The following is a 27,443-nucleotide window of genomic DNA, read 5'->3' on the forward strand; positions in this document are numbered from 1 at the left end:
TTAAACTACACCCTTGGTAGAAGTCTCTGCAATGGAACTGTTGTGTTTGTGCTTCTTTTCAAATTAGCAATAAGGAATAAATTAACATCCATTTTCTTGCCCGTGCAAAGACGGAATCATATTGTGGGGCAGGGTAATGAATTCAGAGAATGCCTTTACATTCCCTTATGGCTCTTAGGGAGGGGAATACTCATGCACGTGGCTCTTCTCCCTTGCAGGAAGGCAGGCAACGAGAAGAGGAAAACCTCATTGTATGACCAGATGTTTGCTGAATACCATGATCCTAAAGAATACAAAAAAAATCTGTAACCTGAGTAATTTAAATATTGTCACCAGTACCTGCTGCAAATATTTGGGTTGGTTTATCCATCCATCCTTTTATATGTGGTACATTACTGTATTGTTTTGTCAGATAAGGAAGCAGGTAGGGGGAGGGCTAGTCACTAACCCAAAGGGACATCTGTGATAAGACTGGAAAGAAAACCCATAATTCTTCAGTGACCTCCCCCGCGGATAAATGACTAATTCAATTTTCTGTATAAATTAGGGAGTCAAAGCAGTTGTTGGCGTGGGCATGGCCCACTGTGCTGCTCTTCAGAACAGGTTAGTACAGTACACAAAGAAAGAACGTAGACCACCAAAGTCTTTGGGTTTTGTGGACACACATTGTAGAAAGACTCGTCCAGAGCATTTGACTGTAATTCTTATTTTATTGAGTTAGGCAATGATTAGTAAAATAACTTACTCCTGATGCTGCTTCACTTTCTGTATTTTCTTCCTCTGCCTTCAGTGGTGTCTTACTAAGCTTTATAAATAATGTATTTAATGCTTTCCAGAGGCCACAGTGGTTTCAAAGACTTCGGAGACCTCAGTAGCCTTCAAATAAGGAAATAAATTTTTAAGAAACAGGTCCAGTTTCATTCAGACTCCACTTCTATTCATATAACGCAGTTTAAAATACCCATTGCAGTATTAGATGCAAAGGCTTGGTTAATAAAGCCTAAATTTTGAGGTTCTTAAGTCAAGTATTGCTTTTTAGCTAAGTGCTTCAAAGCCAGTCTGTTCAAGGTATTTCAAGGTATTGCAGTACTTCTTAATTGTACCTACCCTTTTTGTGCCCTGCTTTCCTAAATATGCAAATGAAAAGCCTTGAAATAGTCTTTTTCAATTGTGAGGCACCTGTCATCACAATATCTAGACACCTGCCTTTCTACTTCACATAAGTATTGTGAGAGTGCATTAATTAACGCTGTAAAATGCTTGGAGATCCTAGGATGGAAAGTGCAAATGAGTTGTAAAATATTGTAATGATGTTACAGAATATTCAGTCTCTCTCTCTTTGTAAGGAAAGACTTGCATCTTTCCTTCATTGCTTTCATGTGTCTAGATGCGTATTTTGCAATAGAAGGTAAGTCTAAACAGGAAAAAAAAGGATTAAACAAGGTAGAAAGATTGCTAATGCTGCTAGATTTCTTGTGAGGAAGCTGGTTGTTTTTATGTACTTCTGCGCTTACTGAATTTTCTTTTTGCCTCTCTGATGAACCCATACTTCAATGGCTTGTTGAGAATTCTCTGAACGTTCAGAAATGTCAGGGGAAAAGATTTTCTTCTTCAGATTGCCAAGGCCTTCATTTGCATCCCCTAAATCAATTCTCACACATGATCAAAGCAGTTCTGGAAATTTTCAAGTGTGGGGAAAACCAGTCCTCTAATTTTTCCTCCTCTAATATATGCAGTCAGGTTCCAAAGCATTAAAATTATATAAAAATAAAATCATCCACCGAATCTTAAAAATGCATGAATTTTATGCCTCTTTGTATACACAGGATTGCAACTGTGTATGTATCAGGGACAGCAAGGCTACAGAAGGTGTTAAACAGGTCATCTAAGCGTGTTTTCTCTTAGAGCTGGTAGGGGCGTTGCTCTAGCGTTTTGTTGTGGAGTTTTCTTTTGACTGACCCAAAAGATGCCACTTCTGCCCGTTGCCTTACAAGAGTACTTTCTGGTTTCATAGATCTCGTTGTGCAGACTTAATATTTTTGTTATTCACCTTGGATTATCTTTTTCTTCATGTCATTATTGTTCGTTCTTCCTGCTTGGCTTAACCTGATAAAGCCATATCAGAACCAAAAAAATATTAGATTTCAAATTCCCAGAATATTTTGGGATTCTCCTATTGCTTTCTCTAGTTGGAGCTATAATGCAGCTTCTCAGAAACTGGTCTGTTGTTGCCTTCATCTAATATTTTGCTTGGCTGTGCACGCAACTCTCTCATGAGCTTAATTATGTTACTGCATAGTCTCTATGGCAATTGGTCCCCTTTCAGAAGTGGTTCCAGGGCAGCTGCGATAAACCAAATGCTCAGCAGAGGAGTTAAAGCTAGGTTCTGAGCCCTGTTAAAAGCAGTCATAATCTGGAAACAAACGAGTGTGCAGGCACTGATTGTCCTGCAATGGCAATAAGCCCACACCCAGCTCTAGCTTCTGTATTTTAAGACTGGACCATTTTCCTAACCCAGTTCTAGACTGTCTGGGGTTTGGACCCATTGCCCATCCCTCACCTTTTGAACAAGGGTCCAAATCTGTTACCTAGAAGAAACAGTGCATATTCCGTGTGTGTTCAAAATCATTTATGATCCTGAGCTCTAACAATTGGATCCAGATCTGCTGTTGATTTAACTGAGCGTGTCTCCCTTCTGTCTCTCTGTATTTATGGTATGTACTGGCTTCTGTTAAGTAGCAAGCAAAGGCATTCATTTTTACCGATCACCTTATCTTTTCATTTCTGGCTGCTCAGCTCCATTCTGACAAGTGCAATAAATGTGTCCTCCTGGGTCCTTGCAGGCTGGGCATTAGTCACACTGTGCATTTCAAGGACATCAGTCCAATAGTTTTTCAGCTGTAACGGAAAACATGTTCTGCCAGGAGCCATTTGTTCCAGTTTTGTTGCTTACCAATAAAATAAAAATCAATGGTTTTTTGGAGCCTGAGAAGCAGGTCAGAGAGTAGGAGGGAGATAGGTGGGAAAAATGAAGGTGCTGAAGTCAGTTCTCCGAGTTTCTCTGAAATAATGGCATGTGGCATTTCAGATAAAGTGAGAATCTCTGTCAGCTTGTGAAATGCGGTTACCTCTGGCAAACAGTGTAGCCATTGTTTAACAGAAAATGGGACCGGTGCATAGCAGGTCTCACACTGCTCGATTCAAACCAAGTTTAGCTTTGTGAAACAGAAGGTGTCTGAGAGGATGTTGTATGAGCCACATTTCCAGAGTAAGTGCCGGAGGAGCACCGGTGGTGACGTGGATGAGAATTTTGTTTTGCTCTCTCCACCGCAGGTAGAGGACCCATACTGTCATATCTTCAATCACTATACTGCCAATTCAAACCACTTAAGTCATCTAACTAAAGAAATCATCTAACTGATCATAGAATACAGACTGAAGAACTCCCAGCTTTACTGAATCAGTGCCTTAGTCACAACTGACTCGGAGGAGTTGTGCTTGGGGAGTGAAATGCAGTCGGTGCCTTCTTCCTTGCAAATGTCCCAGTTTCATCATGACTGATTCAGCTGATTAATTAATCTGAGCTGATGGTGTCACTGTGCAGTAAATAAGGCTTACCTGGACATGGCATTTCTTCTCTTGAAAATGTCTCTCCTTCCTAATTCTGCAGAATCAGAAGTGTTTAAACGGGTCAGAACAACCAACTGGACTGCAGAGCAAATTTTGCTCTTGAAACTAAACTGTCTTTTCTGCCACACCTAGTGAACCTTGGTTGTTCTCCGGTTTAAAGGCAATAATGACTTATTTGGCAGAACATGTTTTAGAATATGTGTATATATCTGCATGCTAGCTGGCCACTGACTACAAGCCCCCTAGTATAAAATTATCTGCTTTTATATTGACATTCAAGCTCTGTATATTCCTAATCAATATCCACTATTTGGGCAAACTGATTTGTGTTATATCAGGTGCTTGTCAATGGGTGATCATCTTTTAACTGATGATGTCTTGCCTTGCAGATCTTCAATAATGGGGTGTTTCTTGCTCATGCATTAAGTTAGTAAGCCTAGTTTGGGAGTCATCCTGAGCTGGACAGTCCTTCTGCTCTCCATACAAAAGAAAAATACGTGATGTGGCATACTGTCAGCTGAAGCTGCGTTGGCAGAATGTAAAGACTCAGCTCTCTGGCAACAGATGGGCTACAGGCTTCCTCTGACATGATCTGCCATCCAGCATATGTTAGACAGGCTGAGAAATCAAGGGGTTTTAGACTGAGGCTTTAGCTTCACTTAAAAAAAGAAAGATGCCTGAGCTCTCAGTAGTGCAGGTAGCCTGCGGCGCGCGGTCGGTGAGAGAAATGGGACTGACTTGGCTGCTGGTTAAGGGATGGCTCCGTAGCACGGGGTAGCGGTGGGGCGTTGTGTTGCACCACGGTGTATTTCTCTTCACATTCCTTCTCCGCTCTGCACGCGCTCATATTAGCAATTATGCTTAAGATATAGCAAGTAACGACGGCTGGTTTCGAGGTCAGCAGAAGCCATTGGGGGGCAGAACGGCCTTGGGCCCCCCAGCGCACTGGCTTGCTGCAGGTCACACTGTGTGCTGGGCAGGGGGCTCAGCGGGGGCCGAGGGCAGTGGCCAAGTTGGTGTGTCCCCTTCGGTTTGCGGGTCGTGGTGGGGAGGGCAGTGCTGTCAGCTCGCCTTGGGGAGGCAGAGGGTTCTGCAGAACAGATCAGTCTTGGTATTTAAATTGCATAGTGTTTTAAAAGAAAGAAATACCACATCTCTAGGATCTTGAACATTCTGGACTTTATTTTTATTTCACTGTGGGAGTGAAGTGGCTAATAGGTACAAAGCATGAGTAGTCATATCTAATTATAAAATAAGTTGGTTGTCCAATTGTAAAATAAGCTGGTTGCATTTCAGTTGGCAAAACCCTGATTACAGTAAGGTATTTTTTTCTCCCGATGAAGCATTTTCTAATTGAAATTGTCGACGAAAGAGCAAGTTACTGTGCTATTGTGGGGCAGGTTCCCCGCAACGTCATCACTGCTGTGGCACCGGCTCAGACAGGACTTGGAAATTTTTCCAAATGGAACTCACAGACCGTTGCCTTAGGGAAGTCGGTGGAACTACAGCGAGAAGGCCCCCCCCCCGGGGATTTGTTGCAACGGGGCCAGGGACCCTGCTCTGCACCCCTGCACCCTGCTCCGCAGCCCTGGGTCAGGGGACCCCGGTGCAGGCCCTGGGCCCGGTGGTACCGGGCGGCCCCCGCACGCAGCTGGTTCTGCCCTGGCGCTGCGGCGCGGCCCGGCCCCGCACGTGTTTCCACTTTCGCAGCCGTGGGGGGCTCGTCAGCCCGGGCCGACCCCAACTGCGGGCGCGCCAGCGGCGCTGACTGCGGCCCGCCCGCAGCCGCACGGCACCAAGCGCCGCTCCCGCCGCCCCCGGGCCCCGCCGCGGCGGGCAGGGCTGCTGCCGCAGTGCCGGGCTGCGGGGCGGGAGGCGGCCGGGCCCCGCGGCGCGCAGATGGGCTCTCCCGCCCCTCCCCCCCCCCCCCCCCCGTCGTTGGTTCGCTCCCGCCCCCGCCTGGGAATCGGCGCGGGGGCCCGGCCGTCGCCATTTTAGGTGGCGCTGGCGGGGCGCCGCGCTGCCGGGCGGGGGAGGGAGGGGGGAGGAGAGAAAAGGCGAGCGGAGCGGGGCCGCGCGGCGCTTCTCCTCCCTCCTCCTCTTCCTCCTCCTCCTCAGGGCCGGGCCGAGCCCTCCGCAGAGCGGGGTCCGGACCAGCGGGGGCGCCACAGCCGCCCCGCCAGCCGGGGTGCGCGCTGCCCTGCACCGCTCCGCGCTGCCATGCCGCCGCCGCGCCGCCCGGGCATGCCGCGCCCGCTGCCGGCCCCCGCCGCCTGCCTGCTGCTCGCCGCGCTCCTCGGCGGGGGAGCTGCGGCCGCCCGAGGTAAACAGCGCCGGGGCGGGCGGGGGAGGCTGCTCGGCACCGGCGGGGAGCGGGAGGGCGGCAGGTCTGCCCCCCCCCACCCCCCCGTCTCCGTCCCCGTCCCCGGCTGGCGTGGCCGCTCGCCGGGGAGGGCCGGAGCCGCCGGGCGCGGGGACCGTGTCCTTGGTCCCGCCGCCCTTCGCGGGGGAGCGCCGCGGAGGACATCGCGGCGGCGCGGCCGGGGGGGGAGGGCGCTGGCCGCCCCTTGCCGGGGCTACCTGCGGGCCGTGGTGACCCGCCGCACCTGCGGCACGGTGGGGAGGGAAGGGGCGGCGGCGGCGTGTCCTCCGCGCCGCCCTGCGCCGGGCCCCTGCCCCCGGAGCCCGTCCGCCCTCCCCGAAGGTCAGCGCCGAGCCGGCGGGCCTCGGCTGCGGGCCCGGCCCCGCCGCGGCGGGGTGCGCCGCGTTACATAAGCGCTGCCTCCGGCGGGCGGGGGTCGGCACTTGTTGCGGGGAACGGGAGGGCCCTGCCCGGGGGGGGGGGGCTGCCCGGGGCGGCTCTGCGCACCCCGCGGGCTCGGAGGGGCGGCCGGCGCGGCGGAGCCTCGGTGGCCGGCGGGCTGGAGGGGGACGCAGGAGCCCCCGGGGAGCCGAGGCTCGGGCGGGGACCCCCGGCGTGCCTGCGAGCGAAACGCGCAGCTCCGCTAAACCGTAGCGGTACGGCGTGTTTAAACGTTGGCCTTGTGGCTATTGATTGATCTTGTGGAGTAAAAGCATACGCATTGCAGGTCTCCTCCTGAGCAGATTTCGCTAAGCGGCTTGCAAGCGCTTCCTTACCTGAAGGTTACCCCTTGAATTGAGAATGCCGTTTTTGCAAGGTTTTGCTGATCGTATGATGCGATTTGAGATCTTGTGTTGCGCTTGAATGTAGATAGAAGCGTGGCTATAAAATGCCTTGCAAATACATTGAAGGGGAAGTTCTTGATCTTAAACAAAAACAACGCGTTAAGGACACACAGTCTTGCTGCAGTTGCCCTGGGTAGGATCAAGAAGTTGCTGCTGTGGCGAGTCCTGTGCCAGCTGTTCAGGCGGTGGCTGTAATTTACCTGTATAAGATCTAAGAACTACCAATTTATTAGCATTCTTGGAACCATTACATTGCTTACCCCGCACCACCAGCGAAGCACAGTTTCATCGGATTGCTAGGCTTTTCTGTCATTTGAAGTAATGAATAAAACTAAGATTGCAACCCATTTTCAAAGAAAGTGGACAGGTACTTGGAAACAAATGTCAAATTTAGGTGGCGTTGCACAGGACGGCTCTGTTAGGCAGCTTCTCTGCAGTTACAGGCTGCATTTGTTTTCAGTCTGATCAACAGAGCTGCTAGACTGCAGGTCCTGATCTGTCAAACTTCATCACGTGTAACACAGTTACAGTATGAGGCCTAGTCTGGTTTGGTTTGTGCAGTTGGCGTTGGTCCTGATGACATTTTGGCTGCTCTAGGTACTCTTGTTAATAATGTTACATGAAGGTGCATTTAATGGCCGGTAGGCTCTGGAAAACAGTTGGAAGGCTGCTCAGGCAACTCGCTTTCATTTCCCTGTTGTTAGAAGCATTGGTTTGGAAGCGTTTATGGTAAGCTTTCAGGTTTTGTGCTGTGTTATCAGTTCCTTTTTTTTTTTTTTTCCCACCCTAAGTTCAGCTTCATTTTTTTTCATCCCTGACTTTGAAAGTCCTTGTTACTGAGGTTGCTAACATTTATTCTAAGTAGTCAAAACTGAAAGGGTCTGGAAAGGCTCCACTAGAGTGGGGGGTTCCACTCTCCAGTCCTGCGTATTCCTGTGGTTGGAACACATTTATGTTTAAGATACAGCAAGTAACAGTGGTTGGTTTTGAGGTCGGTGGAAGCCATTGGGGGGGGGGGCAGAAGCGAAAACTGTCTTCTTTTTTGATGATGGAAATAGCTTTTTGGGGATGTGATCTTACACAAAAGTTAAGTGTGAGCTAGCTGACCTGCCGTTTTCACTGTAGTTATTTTAAGGAGTGCAAAGAGTGGTTTCGGGTTCTAAAGAGGCATATTGCTCTCCAGCTGATGCAGAACTCTTAATTTAACTAGATTTGTCTTGTAATTGGTCAAGTTGACCCAAATAGTTCTAAGCTCGTTGGGCTAACATTGCAGTGGAAAGCCGTAGTTAGCAGTGTGTTCGAATAGTGTTTGTCGTAGCGAAGCAATTGGATATTTAGCAACAGAGCTGAAAAGGGAGGGGAATGGATTGACTTTTCAGACGAGAAGGCAGTGCATCTAATGGCTGCTTCTTCTGTAGTTACTCACCAGGTAGAGCGATATACCTCTGTTGCCTTGGGTCCCTTCCAACATACCATCATTTAGGAAGGGTATTGATCAAAATACCCTTCTTGAGTATCTTGAGGAAGCTTTGCTGATCTGTGATTACTTCAGGAAGTTATGTGGTGCTATGAATGTCTTAAATCCAAACCACAAACCACTTTCTCATCACTACCACAGTCGTACTGCAGATGTTTCTTTGACATGGGAACAGCCTTCAGAATACAGGGCTGGTGGTTAGGTTTCTATCGCCTTTTTAGAGGCAAGGAAATTCAAGACTACCCTAAAGCATTATGAAGAGACAATTTGGCTATTTATGGGGCCTGGGTATTTTTTTTCCTCTAAGGATTTATGAAAGGAAGAGACAGAATTAACCAGTGCTAGACCTTTCTATGATGCATGATGCTTGGGAAAGCCATCTGTTCATGCACGCTATTTTCATCTCTTTTTCTCTCTATATTATATAAAATAATATACTGCTGTGGAAACTGAAATGGAGGAGAGATGGCCTGGGCAAGCATGGTTTATTTTGTCTTTGGACTACTATCATGCCAGTTGTCTTCTCCAGTATTCTTAAACTGTATGTTGTAATGTCTGTGCTAGGTTACCAGAAAAATTCATCAACAGAAACTTTTCTAAACTTGCAAATGTATCTTTGGTGTGAGGCCTTAATAATTCTGCAGACTTGAAATCACCAGTTCCAGATTATTGGAAAGAGTGTGAGTTTTTTTAAGGAGGATGGAAGCTAGGCTCACAGACACGTTTCTCATGGAAGTTAGAAGGCTTGGAGTTAAACCCATGGCAGGCCACAGGACAGCATAATGTGAACATCTCAAACAGATTAAATTATAATTCTGTTGTTCTGGGTAAAGTGGCTTTTTCTGCCATGAAAGTCGTAAGTATCTGATAGCTTAGTGACTCATGGCTATGAAACTGTTCTGCAGGGGACAAAAAACTTCTGTAGTCATTGATGTTCTCTGAACAAAAGCACTTTTACCATTTGTCTGAGCCTTATCTCTCATCCTATTTAGCTGTATTCAGAGAAGTCTCTCTGAAATTTTGTTTATGATATTAAAGGGCATACATCTTGTAGCATTATCATTATTGGTACAGACAGAAGCAATTCCTCAAAACATGGGAGAGTTTACTGTTGGAAGCCTTGGTCTTAAATAAATCTTGTTTTGCACTCTAATTTATTTGATTCGTACTGATTGACTCACATTGGCTTCAGTAGGGACTAAACCTCCTTAGGAGCCTTTAAAAAGGATTATTAGAAACCTCAGTGCCTTTGAAGAACTCTCTGTCTGCCCTTTGGTTATAGTATTAGGTCTCATCTCACTTGCTTTGTGTTCAGATTGAAAACAAGTTGCTGCTACTGCTCCCAGTTGGTTTCCCTTGTTTTTAAATGGAGTCAACAAGTAGAGCCAGAAGTGCTGGCTATACTGAAAAATGATGTTTGCTGTATCTGTAAGTAAGACTGCCTTTCAAGGAGTGAAATATATAAATATGACAACAGGTAGAAAGTAGGTGATTTCTACTGTTGCACTATAATTAGCAACGTTTAAAAGAACATTTATTAAATGAGTGTTTACAGTTAGAGGCTTATGTTTTCTATTTCAGTGTTCTGTTTAGTTTAAAACATTTTAAATTTCACTTCAAAAATTAAGGCTTTGTTGCCTTAATCCTGTTTAGACTGTTTTGTGGTGGGATATTTCGGTTTTGCTGTTTTCTTTGACAGGCTTTTATCCAAATTGAAATCTGGTCAGCATATCCTCTGTCCAAGGTCTTTGGCACTCTGAACGTTGCTGCTGCTGCAGCTGTGGATAATACTGCAACTAGTTTCTAATCAGTCATTTGCATGTACCTGGGTTTCAGCTAATAGCAAAACTTCCATCTGTCTGTGTACAAATAAAATCATATTTAGGCGGCTGGTTCAGTGTAGAACAGGAAACTCTGTAAGTGGTGATAAACCAGAGGTTTTTCCCTAGGCAAAATATAATTTAATAAAACCCGTTGAATTCCTGCGGCCATTAGTTTGAAGGTGGTGTTTGGAGAATTAGTATTAATTGTGCAGGCTCAGATTGTAGGCACCTAACAATTTATAAACACTACCTTATGCTCCCAGTGTGTGACAGTTGAGCTTCCAGAGCACACATTACAAGTGTTCCTTATTGTGGCAAAGAATCCAAGACAGACGTCTGAAAATGTGGGATGAATTTCAACCACCTGAGTTCCTTTCAGCTAGGAACCGTAGAGGTTAGCGGTAGTGGATGCTCACACCCTTACCTAATCACTCTCTTAGAGCAGATTCATCCCCCTATATTTTGTTACTGCTTACTGGTTTTGTGTCCCAGTAATGGAAATTGTAGTTTGCCTTGGAAACCTGTACTATAGGTAAGTCCCATACTATCGAGAAACTCAATGTTTGAGCGTTGTGTTCCACTGTATCCCATTGTTTGTACCTGGTTGTAAGATGATGATTTTTGATAAAATTCTAGGTATGAGAAGACCTAATTAAATAAACAAACACAATAAATCTTTTCATTACCACTGATAATATTTCAAGTTGATAATATGCAAAGTTAATCCTCACCCTTTTCGAACAGAAAATCAGAGGCACAGCTCTGAATTGCTGGCTGGTTGAGTCCAGGGCAGGAGCAGAACACACATTATAATTAAGCCATGCTACAGCCTTCCTTAAACTTTACTTTCAGGGCGGAGAAGGCATATTTTATCACATAGATGTTTACTCCTTGGCTGAGCTGTAATTTTCTATTGTTAGGTACTACACAAACTTCTAATAATATTGCTTGAAATTTCATCAGAACAGTACTAAGTTATGAATATCGAAGGTAAGACATACTTTAGGGTTTTTATTGTCTCACTGAAAGGCATACTTGTATTCTCTTGCACCAAGAGGAAGACACAAAAGATGTACAGCAATCAGTTTTTGTTGGACCTTCGGACAGGAGTGAAGGACTTTACTCAGTTCACTGAGTGCAATTCATTTGTATTAATAGAGAAAGTAATTTTCTTTTTAGGCAATCTCCAGATTTTTCACAAAGTCTCAGAGGTGGATTTTGAAAATCAGTATTTTATCTTTATTGTCACTGACTGAATATTTAGCTTTCAAAGCCTAGTACTTGTTATTGAGTTCGTTCAGTGTGTTCTACAGGTTAATTCTTAAGAATTCATTTTGACACAAATGATCTTGATCTAGTTCTAAAGATATGCAGCGTGGCTAAACAGCACTGTATATTAAAGTAGTTATCCAGAAGAAAACTTATTTTCTGTTTACAGGCCGCCTTGGTTGAGGTGTGTCTAAATCTTCAGTTATGTAGATGCCAGATCCCATTTAAGTCAAATGAACTTCTGACCACTTGTAAGAAGATAATGGAAGTCCTCAGAAAGGACTTTGATAAGTACATTTAATTTTAATATGCTCACATTCAAAAAATAGAACTGAATTAATTCTGATTGTCTTAAGATTATAGCTTTTGATTAAAGTTTCTGTACTAGCGCTAAACCCCATTGCCCTGCCTACACATTCATTTACAGTCATTAATTCTTTTAAATAGCAGCAAAAAGTTGCTGCTGGTTGATCTGATGGATTGCATTCTGCAGCATCAGCCATTGCTCTTGGTGAAGCATCCTTTCTTTGAGGCCGCATTCCTTGTTCTGCAGAACAGCCAGTAGTACTTCCAGTCAGTGTTGGTGAGAGCTGGTCTGTTGGGTGTCACAAGACACAGAGCACATTTACCTAGGGCGAGTGGTGTTTTAAACCCCTGTGTTCCAGGGACACATCACATCAGGCACCAGTTCCCTTTCACCTGATAGCTTAGCAGCAATTCTCTTTAGATAATCGAGTTAGAAGGTGGCTTGTGCTCACCTTGCACGTGTGTGCTCAGTCATTGCTTGACCGCAGTAAAGGCTCTAGCATGAGCTTTACAATTCAGTTTGCTACCTGGAGAAAGAGCTGTGCTTAGCTGCCTTCTTAATTTTTTTTGGCCACTAAAAACTAAGTAGAAGTCAGCTTGCTGTGGCATGCCCAGGGTAGCTTCCCCCACTTGACTAGATTAAATGCTAGTTGGGATTTACAACAGATTCCAGTTGAGGCGCTTACAAATAGTGTGAATATTGTATTTCAAGGAAACCCGTGTAGTTTATCCCAGTTAAATGGCAAGAGATTAACAGCTCAGGGCACTTTGTTAGTGTCAGGCTTGGAATAGGCCAACTGTTCTGGTTTGAAATTGACAGTCTGGCTTTGAACAACTTTCTCTGTGGGTTTCAGGAGTGTCCTGACCATTAAAGAGGGGAAAAAAATGTGGAAGGGTAGTTTTCAGTCCAACTTTTAATAATCTCTCAGCAGACTGAGATCAGAATAATACTTGGTTCAGTTTTGCAGTTCAAGGGAAGCAGCAGTGTATCGCTCGTGAGCTGCCTCATATTTCAAATGCTAGCTTGGGAATTTCTTACAGTATGTGGTTATGCTAGAGTCAGTAGATCACAAACATGGATAACGGGCCTTTCCTGGACATTCAGCAGTAAGTTTGGTTTTTAAAATCCAGTGATGTTTAGCCTTGATAAACACAAAGGGATTTAAGCTTTATGTTTTAAAATCTGGTGATGCTTTAGCCTTCCTAAAGACAAAGGGGTTTAAGCTTTATGATTTTATTGTCTACAGCACAATAAAAGGACATGACTTTGCTTTTAACTGGGCCTGTTGTTTGAAGGTTCACTAGACTCTGCAGATGCTTAGCATACTCATAATTCTGTTCACATGTGGTTACAGTACTTCAGGCTTTTATAGAATTCCCTACCCTACAGTAGTGGGATTTATTGTAGGTTGCTAAATTAGGAGAAGGTGTTTCAGCGCTTAAAAACCAAAAACCGTAATCTGTGTTCAGAAGCATTAGGAGGGAGATGGGGTTTCTTCCAGCAGAGATCTGTTCCAGTATTTTTTACTAGGTCCTTGCAAAGACGAAGATGAACAGATGAAGGGACTGTGACATCTTCAGTCTGGGTGCAGCTGCCCCAGATGCGTGGACAGAAAAACACACACCTGCGTCCTCCTGGTGCCCCTGCCAGCCGTAGCTGTATTAGCAGAATGCTTTCCTTTAGACAGATTTGAATTGAGAGGTGTGTTTCAGTCAGACTCATGCTTCAGCAGTTACCGGCACCTTCCTTCCCTCTGAGGGAGGAACAGTGTGTTCGTCCCTTTGAGCGTGACAAAGTCGTTACAAAAGGCCAGGTTCCTGGGAGGGTGCTGCGGCAGCGTGCTTCTCGGGCAAACAGAACAGTGTGGTTGGCGTTGAGCTGGCTAGCTGGTATGCCAGATATTGAAAGCATGCCCATGTGAGTGTATTGAGGCAATAAAGATAGCATTGCCATATTGAGTAAAACCACACATGGCTGTAATTAAACACTGTTTGCGTTAAAATAGTTTGTTGCGAGTTCTCTCTTGCTGCATTGTTACGTATGAAGATACTATATCCTGTCTAGCAGTTTGTTACTACTAACCAGGAAAAGATTGCAGATGAAAGCGTACTGGGAGTGTGTTATCATTTCCTATATGAGTTCTTTACCTCTAGGTTTAATCATTTAAGTGTCCTTTTATCACAGTGAATTCAGTTTTCCTGGGTAAGCGTTATGACAGACATCATGAATGCACTTTAGTTTGTTGGAGACGCAGGATTTGAAAAGTCTGGGTTATAGATTATCCTTACATCTCTGCCTCTTTTGACAATCTGCTTGATATAATTCTTTAGAGAGGTGAACTAGCAGCACTCAGCTGTCTCAGTACAGTATAATTACACTGTTATGTTCTAGCTGTAGTATATTCTTTGCTGTGATTGCACAGGCATTTCTTTCAGAAGTTGTAAGTACTTGATACGAAGACCAAAATCTGGGTGATGTCACCTATTGAATTTGGTTATTGAATAGTGGTTTGGTGTGTTTGTTATAACCTCTAGCAAAGCATTTTTTGATATTTTCCTGTACATAATTTGCTGAAGATTGACTTGGGTTTTGTCAGGTGAGGAGCGGTTTTCTGGCCCTCTAGGTGAATGTTTTCCATAGGTTCTAAGCAGCTGGGTATGTACAACCCTCCAGAACTGGATCCAGGGAAGTAGTGTTAATTTAAGCAGCACAAGTATGTGGTAGCCTTGAGAGGTTTTTTTAAGTAGCAGATAGAAATTGCCCAAAACAATTTAGGTAAAACTGATGCATGTAGAACCTCAGCCTGAAGAGAGCTAGACCAGGAGAAACAATATATTGAACTGTCAAGAAGAATTAGCTGTTACACCACTTCCACTGGTTCTGCAGACTATGAGCTGTATTTATCTTTGGAGAGCAAAACATTAAAGGTAAATATGTAATAATAAAGGCACTCTCACACTGGATTGTCATGTAGTAGATGATAGCCTAGTAGATAACATGTGATTTACATATGATTTTGTCTTGCATTTTTTGTGATGTACTGGAAAAAACTGTTTTTGCAAGCTGACAAGGGAAGATCCTGCATTTCTTTGCAGCAGAGGAAGGAGATCCGTCACCTTACACATGCTCAAGTGATGGGTTTACAGATCCTTCTGTGCAGAGTTGAAGAGTGCTTTTATGGGTGATTTTTTAGTGGAGTTTCCCAGTCTCTTAAAGTCACTACTAAATAAGTGATACAAAAAATAGTCAGTATTTTGCTCAGATTTCAAGGCGTTCTATTAGGTGACAGAAAAGTCCTGAAGACTGTGATCCCTTCTTCCAGCAGTGTTTGAAATCTGCACCAGGCGTATGTTGGATTAAAGAGCAGAGTACTAGACCCCACAGGGCCGGGGGCTTGCCTGGTGCCCCTGCTGCTGAGGTGCACGGCTGCAAAAGCTGGTGTCTCCCCCTTTCCGATTGCCTCTCCTCTCTCTCCCTGTCTTGCGTTTTGTGTAGTTCCCCAGCATGAGCAGAACTCCTGGGCTTCTCCTTCACCTCCTGGGATGCTGTATGAGTGACTGGTGAAACTGATACCAAAGGTTCTAGGTGTAGGTCTTACGCTGGGACAGAAATGTCTGTCGCTCCCCGTTTGTTTCCTCGGCAAATGTCTTCGGGCCTTGTGTAGAAATTAGTGAAGTTTGATCTCTTTTCCGCCTATTCTCTTAATAATAATAAAAAAAAACATACAGGACAAAATGCTGAAACTAGAAAAAGACTTCTTGTTTTGAAAAATAGTCCACCAACTGGATTCCAGGTTTTCCTTGTTGGAGAGAGTTAAATAAACCCTTGTGTTTCATGTTGGCCAGTCTTTTTTCACTTGGTGCTGACTATCAGTTTTTCTGGTGTCATGCTTGGTACTCCTGTCAACGGCTCCTTGTCACTGTTAGAAGGTTTTTGAGTTGCACTTCAGGGGCATCTTAAATCCCAGCATAGTTAAGAGACCAATTGAGATTCTCTGAGTTACTTTTGGAAAGCCTACAGGGACGCTGCACTCTTCTGAACATACTTAAACAGGATTTTGTGTCTCGCATTTTTTAATTTTGTAAAATGCTGATTCAGATACAGAAAAAGGAAAATGGTGAAATCAGTATTGTAAAGTATTTTTTAAAGTCAGTTTCAAATGTTTTGACTTTGTACTTTGTTCACCTTTCAGTTAACAAGCATAAGCCATGGATTGAAACAACCTATCATGGTATAGTTACAGAAAATGACAACACGGTGCTCTTGGACCCCCCCTTAATAGCCCTGGACAAAGATGCGCCTCTGCGTTTTGCAGGTAAGGAATTAATCTGCATTTCTTTTTGAAGAAGTGGAAATGCTTTCTTGAGAGCAAATGCTTTGTGTGTTTTTAGTGTGTTTTCCCTTAACACTAGCATAGTATTTCAAAGCTTTTAGACCCTAGGAAATGTTTGTGCATGGACCAGAGTTTTATTTTGTATACACAGCTGTATCCAAATATCCAAACCAGAGAGTACTCTATATTGCAGGTATTCCATGCTGCTTTCAATTTCATGTGCGTATGTTAATTCCCACCCCCGCTCCAGTTAATCTTTTTCTCGATCCTCAGGATTCTGCATTTCACAGCATTTACTCCGAGAGTTCTGAAACTATTCTTAACATTCTGAATAGAGTTTTGGGTTTTCTTGGTGTTTCTGATTTGTGTCTTAATAGAATTGAAAACAGTAATTAGTAGAATTAAGTTTGCTTAGCAGTCTGGGGTATTTTTAAAAGTGGACAGCCTCTTCTACCTGAAGAAAAGGCTTTTTCTTCTTTAGCAAAGAACGTGGAGAATGATACATGATATCTGCAGAATGGCTAATTCACTTTCAACGTAGGACTGACAGATGACAGTTTTCTTACAAGCTTCCACAGTAGTTTGGTTTCTTTTTTCTGGAAACTACTGTTTAACAATACTGTATTCATTAATTTGATGTAGTAGTATGGAAAGTATTTTTTGGTATGACAAAATATTGGAAAATTGTGCTTGAAGAATACCGTTGGGCATTTGCAGGTATTTAAATCAGTTGTAGTGGATAACACAAGCTTAAATGAGATACTTGGAGAAGTTTGCTTGGTTAAGTTTAATTTTAGAGTTAAGAATTCTAGTATAATACCTACAGGATGTGATATTAGCCATTTTTGGGAACACTGCGCAGCCTGGCTTCAAGGAGGAAGTGATAGAAAAAGGGAGTGATTAAATTAACAGCCATTTGAAATGTTCAGCATGCTGACTGCATTGTGTGCTACAGCATTATGGCAGCTTGGTCACAGTTTCTTAAAGTGGTACTTAAAGTAACAGTTGTGTTGCATTACCATAAGGCTGTAATTATCTCCAAGGCTGCCTTACAAATTCAGGAAGTTCAGAGATAATGGCAAACCTCTGAAATTCAACACTTTCTCATGTATTGGATACATATGGCAGAGGCTCTTAAGTGATCTTAACTGGAAATAAAACTGCTGTCTGTGGACAAAAAAAACTTTTCATTTCCAAATGAAGAAGCTTGTGTTGGGATACGCAAAATCTGTTAAGTAAAAGGAGCATAGGGAGGCTGACTTGTGTACTTGGTAATTAGGAGAATATGAATCATCTCTTGTAGTGCTTAAGTGGTGCTGGTAGTTTTGACAGCATTGAGCAGATTCTGCAAATGGCAGTTTTATACCTCTTGGTGAATAGTAAAGTTTTCTTGAGTGCTGGCTATCATGAAGCTTTAGGAAAATACTGGCAGAGTATCTTCAAATACACTGTCAGATTTGCAGAGGAGAATCCAATGTCAAAGCATCTCTTCAGATGAGACTGCTTTTTCATTGTGTTGATCTAAAGTGGTTAAACCTCCTTTCTTTTAATGAACGTTTTTATGAACTGGAAGTTGGTTTTATTAAATGTTTGTATAAATGTTATATTTTTCGGCTTTCAAAAACTTAACAATTCTTAAGCAGCAGCAAAACAATGGATTTAAAATAGTTACCTTAAATTCAGAGTGTAGCACGCTAATGTTGTAAATAAATTTTCCTTGATGTGACTCTGTTGGGTTTGAATTGCGCACATTTTGAATGACTGTGCTGTGGGAATCTGTGGAAGTATTTGTCTACCATTAAATGGAACAATACTTGAATCTGTCTTCGAGGAGACCAAATGTGGGAGGCGTGTTGAATGAGCGTCACCAGTTCCCGTTGGTGGTGCTGTAGTCATGGCCGAGAACGGAGAATGGCTTTGTTATTGTCCAGCAGCATCTTATGTGGGTGTTCTAGGTGTGAGAAGTCTGTTAGATCGGTGACATGTTTTCACAGCAAACCAAAGCATTTTCAGGATTAAATGGCTGTTTCAGCCCTAACTGGTATATTCCTACTTATAAATCAGATTTATTCATGCTTCAAAAAGTTGGATATTTTAATTAACTGGGCCCACTGGCTGAGCTGGGAAACTTCTGAACTGTCTGCAGGTTTAAAATATTTTAAATAGAGCTTTTTGCTTTATTTCAATATTGAGCATGTCGAAACCTCTTGAAACTAGTTCATGTAAATACTTTGTAGCACATGAACTGTGGAGCGAGGAAAAGTAGCATTTTACTGCTTTGCCCACTTTGTGCTGTGGATCCTAACATTCAGATGTGCAAAAGTAAGTAGAGTGATGTAGACATTTATTTCTAGGGTAATTGGTATAGTCATGGCAGGTTGCCTTGCCATACTGCCTGATGTGTAGAGAGGCCCTACCGAGTCGGTCTTTTGTGCCATGGTTGTTTCAGATCTGCTTGAGAAGACAGTGGCCATTCTTATTCCTTAGTGAAACTTTTCTACGTCTCACATTGAGTCACGTTGGAATTTAGCTCTGAATGGTTTTGCTGAAAAAATAAAATAAAGGGCAGCTACATCTTCTGTTGTACATTACAGTAATTCACGTTTTAAATAATTTTGATGTCTGAAGCTCTCAGTATGGATTTCCCCTTTACTGTGCAAAAAGGAACTGAATTTTTATTGCATTTGAAACAAACAGTGTTATATCTGGATGCCTTAGCTTAGCTGAATGTATTTTGTTGTAAGATTATAACGCAGGGTCTCGCTAGCAAGAGGTTTGAAATGTTTCCCTGGTGGAAGGATGCGTTTCCTTGGATTTTTGATGTGTCCGTAACAGGGTTTTAATCCCTCTTCCCCACACACACACCCCCTAGAGAAAACCACTTCTCAGCCACAATACTTTATTCTCCCCTTACTAATCTGGGATGCAAGAAGTATTTTTGTGGGAGTTAAGAATGTTTTGATTTAGAGCATGAATATGCATAGAGCTGTGAAAATGATCTCGCACAATCTATATTCATTTATTTTAACCCCCACCCCCCCCTAAATCCCCCAAGCCTCTCTGTCAGCCTCTGCCCAGAGGCGTGTGGGGTTCGCAGGTGGCGGTGGGCGAGTGCTGCTGCCCACCAGCCCTGTTTGCTTGGGGCAGGGAGCTGTGCTGGCTCCTGGCTGCAGCAGCCTCCGTCATGCGGCGCTCAGCCAGTGACGCCTGTAAAGAATTAATGTGTAGAGATGATGAATGATGCTGTGTAAGCAAACAGATAAAAATTTTGATCTCGCCACATCCAATGAGTGGTTCAGTTGCGCAGCTGGTTGGCAAACCTTAGAGGAAATTTTGTTATTAAAAATTATACATCTATTTATATTACATGTATATTATAAAATAGTATTTCAGCCATTTTTGCATCAAGTTTAAGGCATCTGTGAAGTGACGTTTTGGTATGCACTTACCAGCAGACAAATACAAACTGGCATGGAGTTATCGCTAATTGTGGAGTTTAAAATTGGTTTGCTTTTAATCGGTTTTGTATGCTATTAAGCAATACTTGTTTAGGAGGCACTGTACGCACATTGAAATGAGAGGCTCTTCCTGAAGGCTTTCCGTGGTCCCCATGTAGACTGCTGCTGGGTTAGAGCTGGGAGGACATACTTCATCTCCTGTGGAATGGAAATCTAGAGGGATAGCTGACTCCAGAGTTTGAAGAGTGTCTAGTCAAATACTGTATGTGCAGTTTAAATATCTTGCAAAGCTTTTTAAAAACTATATAATATAATTACTTTGCCTTGTTGTATCATAACAGTACAGAAAGAGATAAAACAGTAAAAAACAACAAAGCCTTAAAATTCTACCAAATCCTCGCTGTCATTTGATTGTGCTACACTAGAAAGGGGAAATACAGAATGCTTTTAGGATACAAGGTTACTGTATGTCTTCTGGCTAACTTAAGTTCCACAGACCTGTGTTACCTGTAAAATGAAATGTTTTTTCACCTGTAATTACAGCTGAGGGAAACACTGTAAAGTGCTATCCTAGTTACAGTTTATTTAACTGAACAGTTCCCAGTATGTCAAATACAAAATAATTTACAGATTGATCATCATTCTGTTCTAAGATTAGGCGAGGTAGAAATTTATTTTAGTAATGTATCTCAACTTCAGAATGAAGCGAGAAAAAGTATTAGGTATGTATGGCATAGCATGAAACGTTAGGGACCATGGTATGGGGCTGAGCTTGCTTAATGGCAATAAAAAAAATTCACTGCCAAGAATTCTGTAATTACAGAAGAGTCTACCTATACTATATAAATATATGCATTTCATAACTGAGATGAAAGTTAGTATCATCTGTGTATGGGACTATTAATCAGAAAATTTTCTTACTTGGCTTGAAGCAGCTCTGTAACAGTCTAATACATTTTGGAGAAAGGAAGGGGAGCTTTAATTTTTGAAATATTTTGTACTTCAGAGAATTACTCCTTTTTGCTTCTTTTCATTGCAGAGACACTTTGAAGAAGGGAGCTTAAAAAGCTTGTTAGGTTGGGAGCTCTGCATTTGCTTATTTAGAGCATTTATAAGTAACACCATAGTTTTTCTGTGCATTTTAACATTTTCAATCAGAAGAACCTTGTCTGTGTAGTAATGAAAGGGCTTTTTGGGGTAATCTTACTAGCATGTGAACTGGAAAATATGATTGTATTGGGTCAGTTACTGTTCTGAGAAACAGCTGGCAGGAATTGAGCTATAGTACACCTTAAAAAGCATCTGGAGGCACATGGATCTTTACCCGAAAGCTTATTTACGTCTTATGCCCAGGAGCCAAAAATACAAAGCCTGAGTGTCCTAGCAGCCAAACTGGGGTTGGTGCCAGAGTTAAAGGTCACTTGAGATGATAAAGAACTGACCAGTTTTTAAACAACCTCCCCTTCTCCCAGATAGGTAATTGCCCCGTTAATATACTTCTCCCTCTTCTCTCCATTGTCAGGCTTTCTGCTTTAATGTTACCTTCCATTTCCCTGCTCTCTCCCCAAATCTCAATGTTACACACAATACTTGACTCTCAAGGTTAGAGTTACTGGAAGGGAGCAGGGAGGTGGGTGTGCAGGAGGAGGGGAGGTGGAATATTTAGAAGCTTGCAGTGGGCATGTCACTTCTGACTGATGTGGTGTTGGCCACAAATTTTATGCAGTGTAAAATTTTCTTGAATGATCCTATTGCCAAAACACATTAAAATCTGGGGTTATATTTATATCCTGTGGAAGAATAGACTGAAATAAATTATGTGGGTGCCCCAAGAGGCAGCATACTTGGTGCATTAAAATAAAGAGCTGATTATAAATCTAGGGATTACCTGAAGTGAGTTTCAGGGAGAACCACTAGAGAGCTATTTCAGAAACTGGCTCCTTTTAAAATGAAGGACTAGAAATCATAATAGATTACAAGGTAATTTTCCTTAATTACATTTCCATTTCATTATTAAACTGTAAATTTGCCTTTTTAAGAGAAGCATTTCTCTAACTGTAGTGCCTGACCTCTCTTTAAGGCCACTCTAGAATGGAGACTTGAATAACTGTGTGACTGCAAGTTGTTTGAAATGTGTGAGAAGGAACAGGAGATCTGCCAGAAGTGATTTCAAGGGTACAGGTCTGCTTTGTTGTACTGGAGCTTAGGTCAAAGGTGATGGTGATCAGGAAAAAGTAATTGGTATGCAAAACATGGCAGTTTGGGAGTTTAAGAAATTGTGATTTGCAGGGGAGTGAAGAACAGGATTAACTGTCTGTTCCTTAGGACTGTGAAGGCATTCCAGGTGCCTGGCAGAGCCATCTAATACACTGTAAAGCTCTGTTAGGTCTGAGATCTCCTCTGAAGTGTGGAAGATCCAGGGCACTGTGGAAGCCTGTTCTTCTCTGGAGTGGCCGGAGGGGGCAAGGCAGGCTGCTCCAGGGCATCCTCAGTACTAGCAGATTAATATGTTTGAGTACCTGCATCTCTTGTATTTCAGCAGTAGAATAAAATGATAGAAGCTGGTAGTTGCTTGTTTAACTTGGAAAAGCAGTATACTGCTAGGAAAATGTATAGCTCCCCCCTCCCCATTTCTTACATTACAGCTTTTATGTTCATTAGACTCTCAGTTTAATGGGTGTGTTTTTTATTAATGAATTACTGTCAAGTTTGATGTAGAATTCAAATTTTGCAAGTGCAAGATGTTATCCAAGACGGATAAAAAAATTATGTGGAAATACAAAAATCTCGTAACCGCTTAAAATTTTTTTCTGTTATTTGGAAGGAGAGTATGAAGTTGTTTAATTGTAGAAATACAGTGGTTTTGGTATAATAGATAAAAGCTTCTTTAAAATATTTAATGTGTCTTCTTTAAATAGAGTAGTATAAATAAATTCTGATAAATACCACTTTATGGATAGTTCATCAACATGGAATCCTGAAAATATCTTTTCCTTAGCAGTTGGTATTATGAAAAAAAAAAAAAAAAAAAAAAAAAAAGGAAAAAGAAAGAAGCCTTTTGAGAAACATACTAAATACTTCAAAGTTTTCCGAATGACAACTTGGAGTTACAAGGTTAAATCATACTTAACATAACTAAACCTCTAAAATTATAACAGTTACAGTAAAACACCACTGGAATTTTAAAATACAATTTTTCCAAAGCTTTTCTGTGTGATGTGTGCATCTTTGCCTTTTCCTTATTTGCTCCCTTTCAGCCTTTCCTGTTACTGACTTGGGTTTATCTTTTCTCCCTTTAGAGAGTTTTGAGGTGACAGTCACCAAAGAAGGTGATAAAGGGTTCTTTCTATCCCTTTTATGAATATTAACCTACTAACTTTGGTTATGAAATGGGGAATCAGCACTTAAACAGAAGATCCTGTCATGCTCTTTTGTCCCATTTATTCTCCCAGGTTTTTTTTTTTATATTTTAAAATATATTGATAAAAACTGTTACGTAACCAAACCCTTGGTTAGAAATATCTGTAAATCAGACATCCATTTGAACCATTTGGGGTTATTGTACCTTGTGCAGACACTGAAGAACTTGTTTTGGGGGGAATTAGCGTTTTCTGATATTTTCACTGATAGCTTACTTTGCTGGGGCAACTTAAGTTTTGTCATATGCTTTGTAAAGTAACATTTAACTGCCGAAGCATTGTATCACCTTCCCTGCAGTACACATCCTTCAGTACGTACCTCAGTAGTTTTAAATCTGATATATTTTTTTTTAATACCTCTAGACACGTTTACAGCAGGAGTGCATTCTTGGTACTATGATACCACTGCAACTGTAATAGCAAAGTAGTGTTTTATGGTGTAAGAAAATCACCTTCAAAATGATAACAAGTTACACAGGTAAAACCACAGTGTGGGTGATGGAGCTGTCTGAGTGGCTTTTGTTAGCCCGGCTGGGTATGCTAGGCTCACTCTGCATTGCTGCTGACAGATTGACCTAGCTGTGCCAGCAAGAGGTCTTGTAGTGTAAGCTTGGGCTTAGGTGTGTTTTGAAATGACGTACTAGGGATTTCTCTTGCCAGTCTGGTAGGATGAAGAGTTTGAACAGAAAGGAAAGCCTACTAAATCATTCCATGTGAGAGCTTCCTTGACTAACATATTTGGTGTGTCTTAGTAGATAGCTGTTGAAATGGATGCCTGAGAAGTTGGTATTTCTACCTTTCTCATTCAGTAGTTTATTTTGATTCCCTAATTTTAGCCAGGTACATTGCACAGGAAGACTTTGTTCTTTGATCTGTTGACAGAATTTCTGTAATTACGGTGCTGAACCTATACTTGAAGCTTTTTCATCCCTTGACTTGTAACTGTGCATTTTTAACCTTTTGCTCTGGTCAAAACAAAGCTGCCCAGCTATTCCCAGTAGCTTGGCATAGAAGATATTACCAGTGGCCTTGGCTGTATGCTCTCATAAGATCTACTGTTACCCTAGAGCTATCTCAAGTACTCCTGTGAAATGCCTGTCTACATTTCTCTTTTTCTCTTTTGTATTCCTGCATGAATGGATGTAAAGTAAACAAGTTGCTTGGAAGGCAGACGTATGCTTCTTTTTACTAAAGTTCCCAGAAATCACCCATTTTAAAGCACAGTGCTCTTGCTTTGTCCACAGACCCTCACAAACCCTTGGCTGCAAAATAGTCGGTCATTTATTTTTAACATGTGTAATAATTTTGACCAGTTCTAACCTCTCTTACTTTGCATCTGTAGGTGAGATTTGTGGATTTAAAATTCACGGGCAAAACGTTCCCTTTGAAGCAGTGGTAGTGGATAAATCCACTGGTGAGGGAATAATACGCTCTAAAGAAAAGCTTGACTGTGAACTACAGAAGGACTACACGTTCACCATACAGGCCTACGACTGCGGAAAGGGACCAGATGGAGCGAATGCAAAAAAATCCCACAAGTAAGTAAATCTGTGGTGGGCTGAGGGGAAGTTTGGTTTCAGGCAGTCTTCTGCTTGTGGTGATTTATGGTCTGTGTATTTAGAGGAAATGTAAACCAAGTGTTAATACTGGAAGACTTCTATATAATGGCAGTATAAATAGCAGCAAAACGAACATGAACTGTTTTGACATCTCTTTAGCCGTATTTTAGATGATATTGCTTTATCCCCTGGTGTTGCTGAACTTACCTTCGAAAATACTGTGGGGATAGAAGCAGGAAAACTGTTCTTTATACTTAAAATCTGGCTTGAGTGGATTTAAAGAGTTGGCGTGGGATACCAAGCCTGGACCATTGCTTCAGAATTCAGTTTCTAAAAACGAAAAAGAAGTTCAAGAGGTTCAAGAAGTCAGTCTATATGAAAGTTGACAAAATGGAAAAGCATTATGTGTTGCCATTATTTCAGATGGCCTCACCAAAAAAAGCAAGACCAATGCCATAAGGTTCGTCTCTGCTTAGATGAAATAATGGGAACAAAGCAATCTTTAGCTAATCTTTATCTAAAGAAAAAAGCACAATGTAAAATGCTCTCTAGAAAATCCACTTGAGAATAACTGTTTTAACACCCTGGTGTAAACATCTGCAGAGCATACGGAAGATTACCATTTGCACGAAGCAAAGAAGGGCACGAGTAAGATGAGGACTAGACTAGCAGCAGTCACCTTGGTGAGGAGTACAACCTTGTTACGCTGAGCTGTATGCTTCGAAAAGGCAGCAGAAAGTTACCTGCTGAAGGATTACACTTAGAGAAAATAGGTGTGCCCTCAAACTCTGTTTGATACTCAGTTTGACTTTTGAAGAAATATTTTAAAGAGTAAGATGGCAACAAATGTTTTGTTGGCTTGGCTGGAATTAGGTTCTTTGTCCAGTTTGATAGTATACAGTTCCTTCTCCATGCTGTAGAACTTACTGTATTTTTCTACCTGTGCTGGTTAATTGAGGTAGAAGCTTTTTCCTGATGGGTCTGATAAAAATTGTGGTTAATCATATTCATGGCTATGGAACGAACTAGTACAGATGAAGCAGCATGCTCTGCATCTCTTTTCTGTCAGCGGATTGATGGGTTTCCAAGACCAGCACCTGCAAACCACTGTTGAAATTTCCCTGGCCCATGGCTGTCTGTGTTAATGTTTTTATGAAGTCTGTTTGGTACAGAAGGCCATTTTTTGTGGCATTTATGTAGCGCATAGGATAAAATAAAACCTTAAATACTTTTTTTTTTTTTTTTTTTTTTTTTAGAGTAAGCATTAGAAAACTTTTGCTTTTATGGAAGGACTGTAGTGTTTGAATTCTTTATTGGTTTACATTCCAGATACTTTTCATTATTCATTATTCACCTCTTCCTCTTGGTCAGTGACAGAAACTGCATTATTTTCCTATTCTGTATATACCAGCAATCAGTGACAAGTGTGAAAGGACCGAATTCAAGATCCGGTCTGTTTAGGATTGTCTAGCTAGCTATACGATGTATTGAAGTGTATCTTCCACTTCTGTGATTCTTCCATTTAAATTGGCTGATTTGTTATTCCTACATCCAAGAAACAAGCCAGTTTTCTCTGACTTGCACAGCTTAGTACTTTATTAGCAAAAGAAGGCCGATCAAATGCACTTGACTGAGCTCTTGGACCAAGACCAGTCTTAACTGTCATACTTGTTCACGTGAAATAAAAATTGGGTGTTTATATCAAATACTCTGACAGCAGGAAGGAACTAGAAGGATTGTACTGGTTTAACAGAAGTAAAAGCCTATTTTGTCACAGCTGTATTTTGTATTTCTGTAGAATGGTGGCAATTTAATAGTTACAGTACAAGGGTTTGAATTTTATTCACGAATAAACAGCAATAGTAAGCAATAACCTAGAACTACACTGAATTAATTATATTGCAACGTGCTGGAAAAGCATCTGCTGCTTTCCTAGTCAGGGTAGTTGAGATTATTAGTTTTATTAGTCATTGATCACTTCTTTCTGGGAGCTTAAATTCTGCAGGATAGACTCATCTGGAAAAGAGGGAGCTGTCTCACCAGCTTCCTTGCATGAATGGAAGTTTTGCAATGTGTAGGGAACTGACATTTGTGTTTTGTTCCCAGAGCAACAGTACATATTCAGGTGAATGATGTTAATGAGTATGCTCCTGTGTTCAAAGAGAAGTCATACAAGGCAACAGTTATTGAAGGGAAGAGGTATGACAACATCCTGAAAGTGGAAGCGGTGGATGCAGATTGTTCTCCTCAGTTCAGCCAGATTTGCAATTATGAAATTGTAACTCCGGACGTACCTTTTGCTATTGACAAAGATGGTAAGAACACAATGCGAGATGGAGTGGGAATTACTATAATTTGTTGCCCTAAGAACAGGACTTTAGACTGGTCAGCATCAAATTTTAAAGCCCTGTTTTAACCCTTTCCTACAGTGTAGTTAAATGGAGGTGTTGACTTTGGCTATCTGAATTGATGATGAAAAGTGAGGTGTCTTTCAGTGCCGATACCATGTGCTATCTACTGATGTAAGGAACAGATGGTGTGTTGCATGTGTGTTGTTTCTTCTAAAATGCTTTTCAAAATTAAGGAAATACGGTAGCCATGTTTTATTTTAAACCAGCTCTTAGCAGGCTTTTTTTTGGTTGCCTGTAGTTTTCTATTCTGTATTAGGATAGATTTTGCTAATTAGCTTTCAGAAATGGGATTCCATGCATGTGCTTTTCATATTTGAGGTGCTCAGGTGTGCTCTGGAGATGACAGTATCATGGTTATTGGTTTTGAAGTGTAGCGATTTGTTTAGGTAATTTCCGCTAGTGATCTGTGGAGCCTTCAGAGGGGTTCAAGCAAGCTAATGAGACAAAGCCAGACAGCTTTTAGTGGGCTTCAGTTTGAGATTTTTGGGGATCCACGTTGCCAGTGGATAATTTTCATGGATGTGTGAATTTTAAATAGTTAAGAGAATCC

General features: G+C 42.1%; 1 protein-coding gene across 3 annotated transcripts in view; it reads left to right on the forward strand.

Annotated features, from left to right (window-relative positions):
* The first annotated feature begins 5,637 nt into the window (after positions 1–5,637).
* The window catches only part of CLSTN1 (calsyntenin 1), a 39,915-nt gene continuing 18,109 nt past the window's right edge, over positions 5,638–27,443 (forward strand). Inside the window, exons 1-5 of one of the 3 annotated variants that reach the window (XM_080377930.1) lie at positions 5,638–5,953; positions 15,906–16,028; positions 22,804–22,833; positions 24,266–24,461; positions 26,589–26,797. In XM_080377930.1, the coding sequence (XP_080234056.1) occupies positions 5,851–5,953; positions 15,906–16,028; positions 22,804–22,833; positions 24,266–24,461; positions 26,589–26,797 (661 nt within the window). In that variant the 5' untranslated portion in view covers positions 5,638–5,850. The remainder of the gene's footprint in view (positions 5,954–15,905; positions 16,029–22,803; positions 22,834–24,265; positions 24,462–26,588; positions 26,798–27,443) is intronic. The other 2 variants (XM_080377932.1, XM_080377931.1) reach the window with 2 other exon arrangements.

This window comes from Falco punctatus (assembly GCF_963210335.1).
Source record: "Falco punctatus genome assembly, chromosome: 3".
In the NCBI taxonomy this organism is placed as follows: Eukaryota; Metazoa; Chordata; class Aves; order Falconiformes; family Falconidae; genus Falco; species Falco punctatus.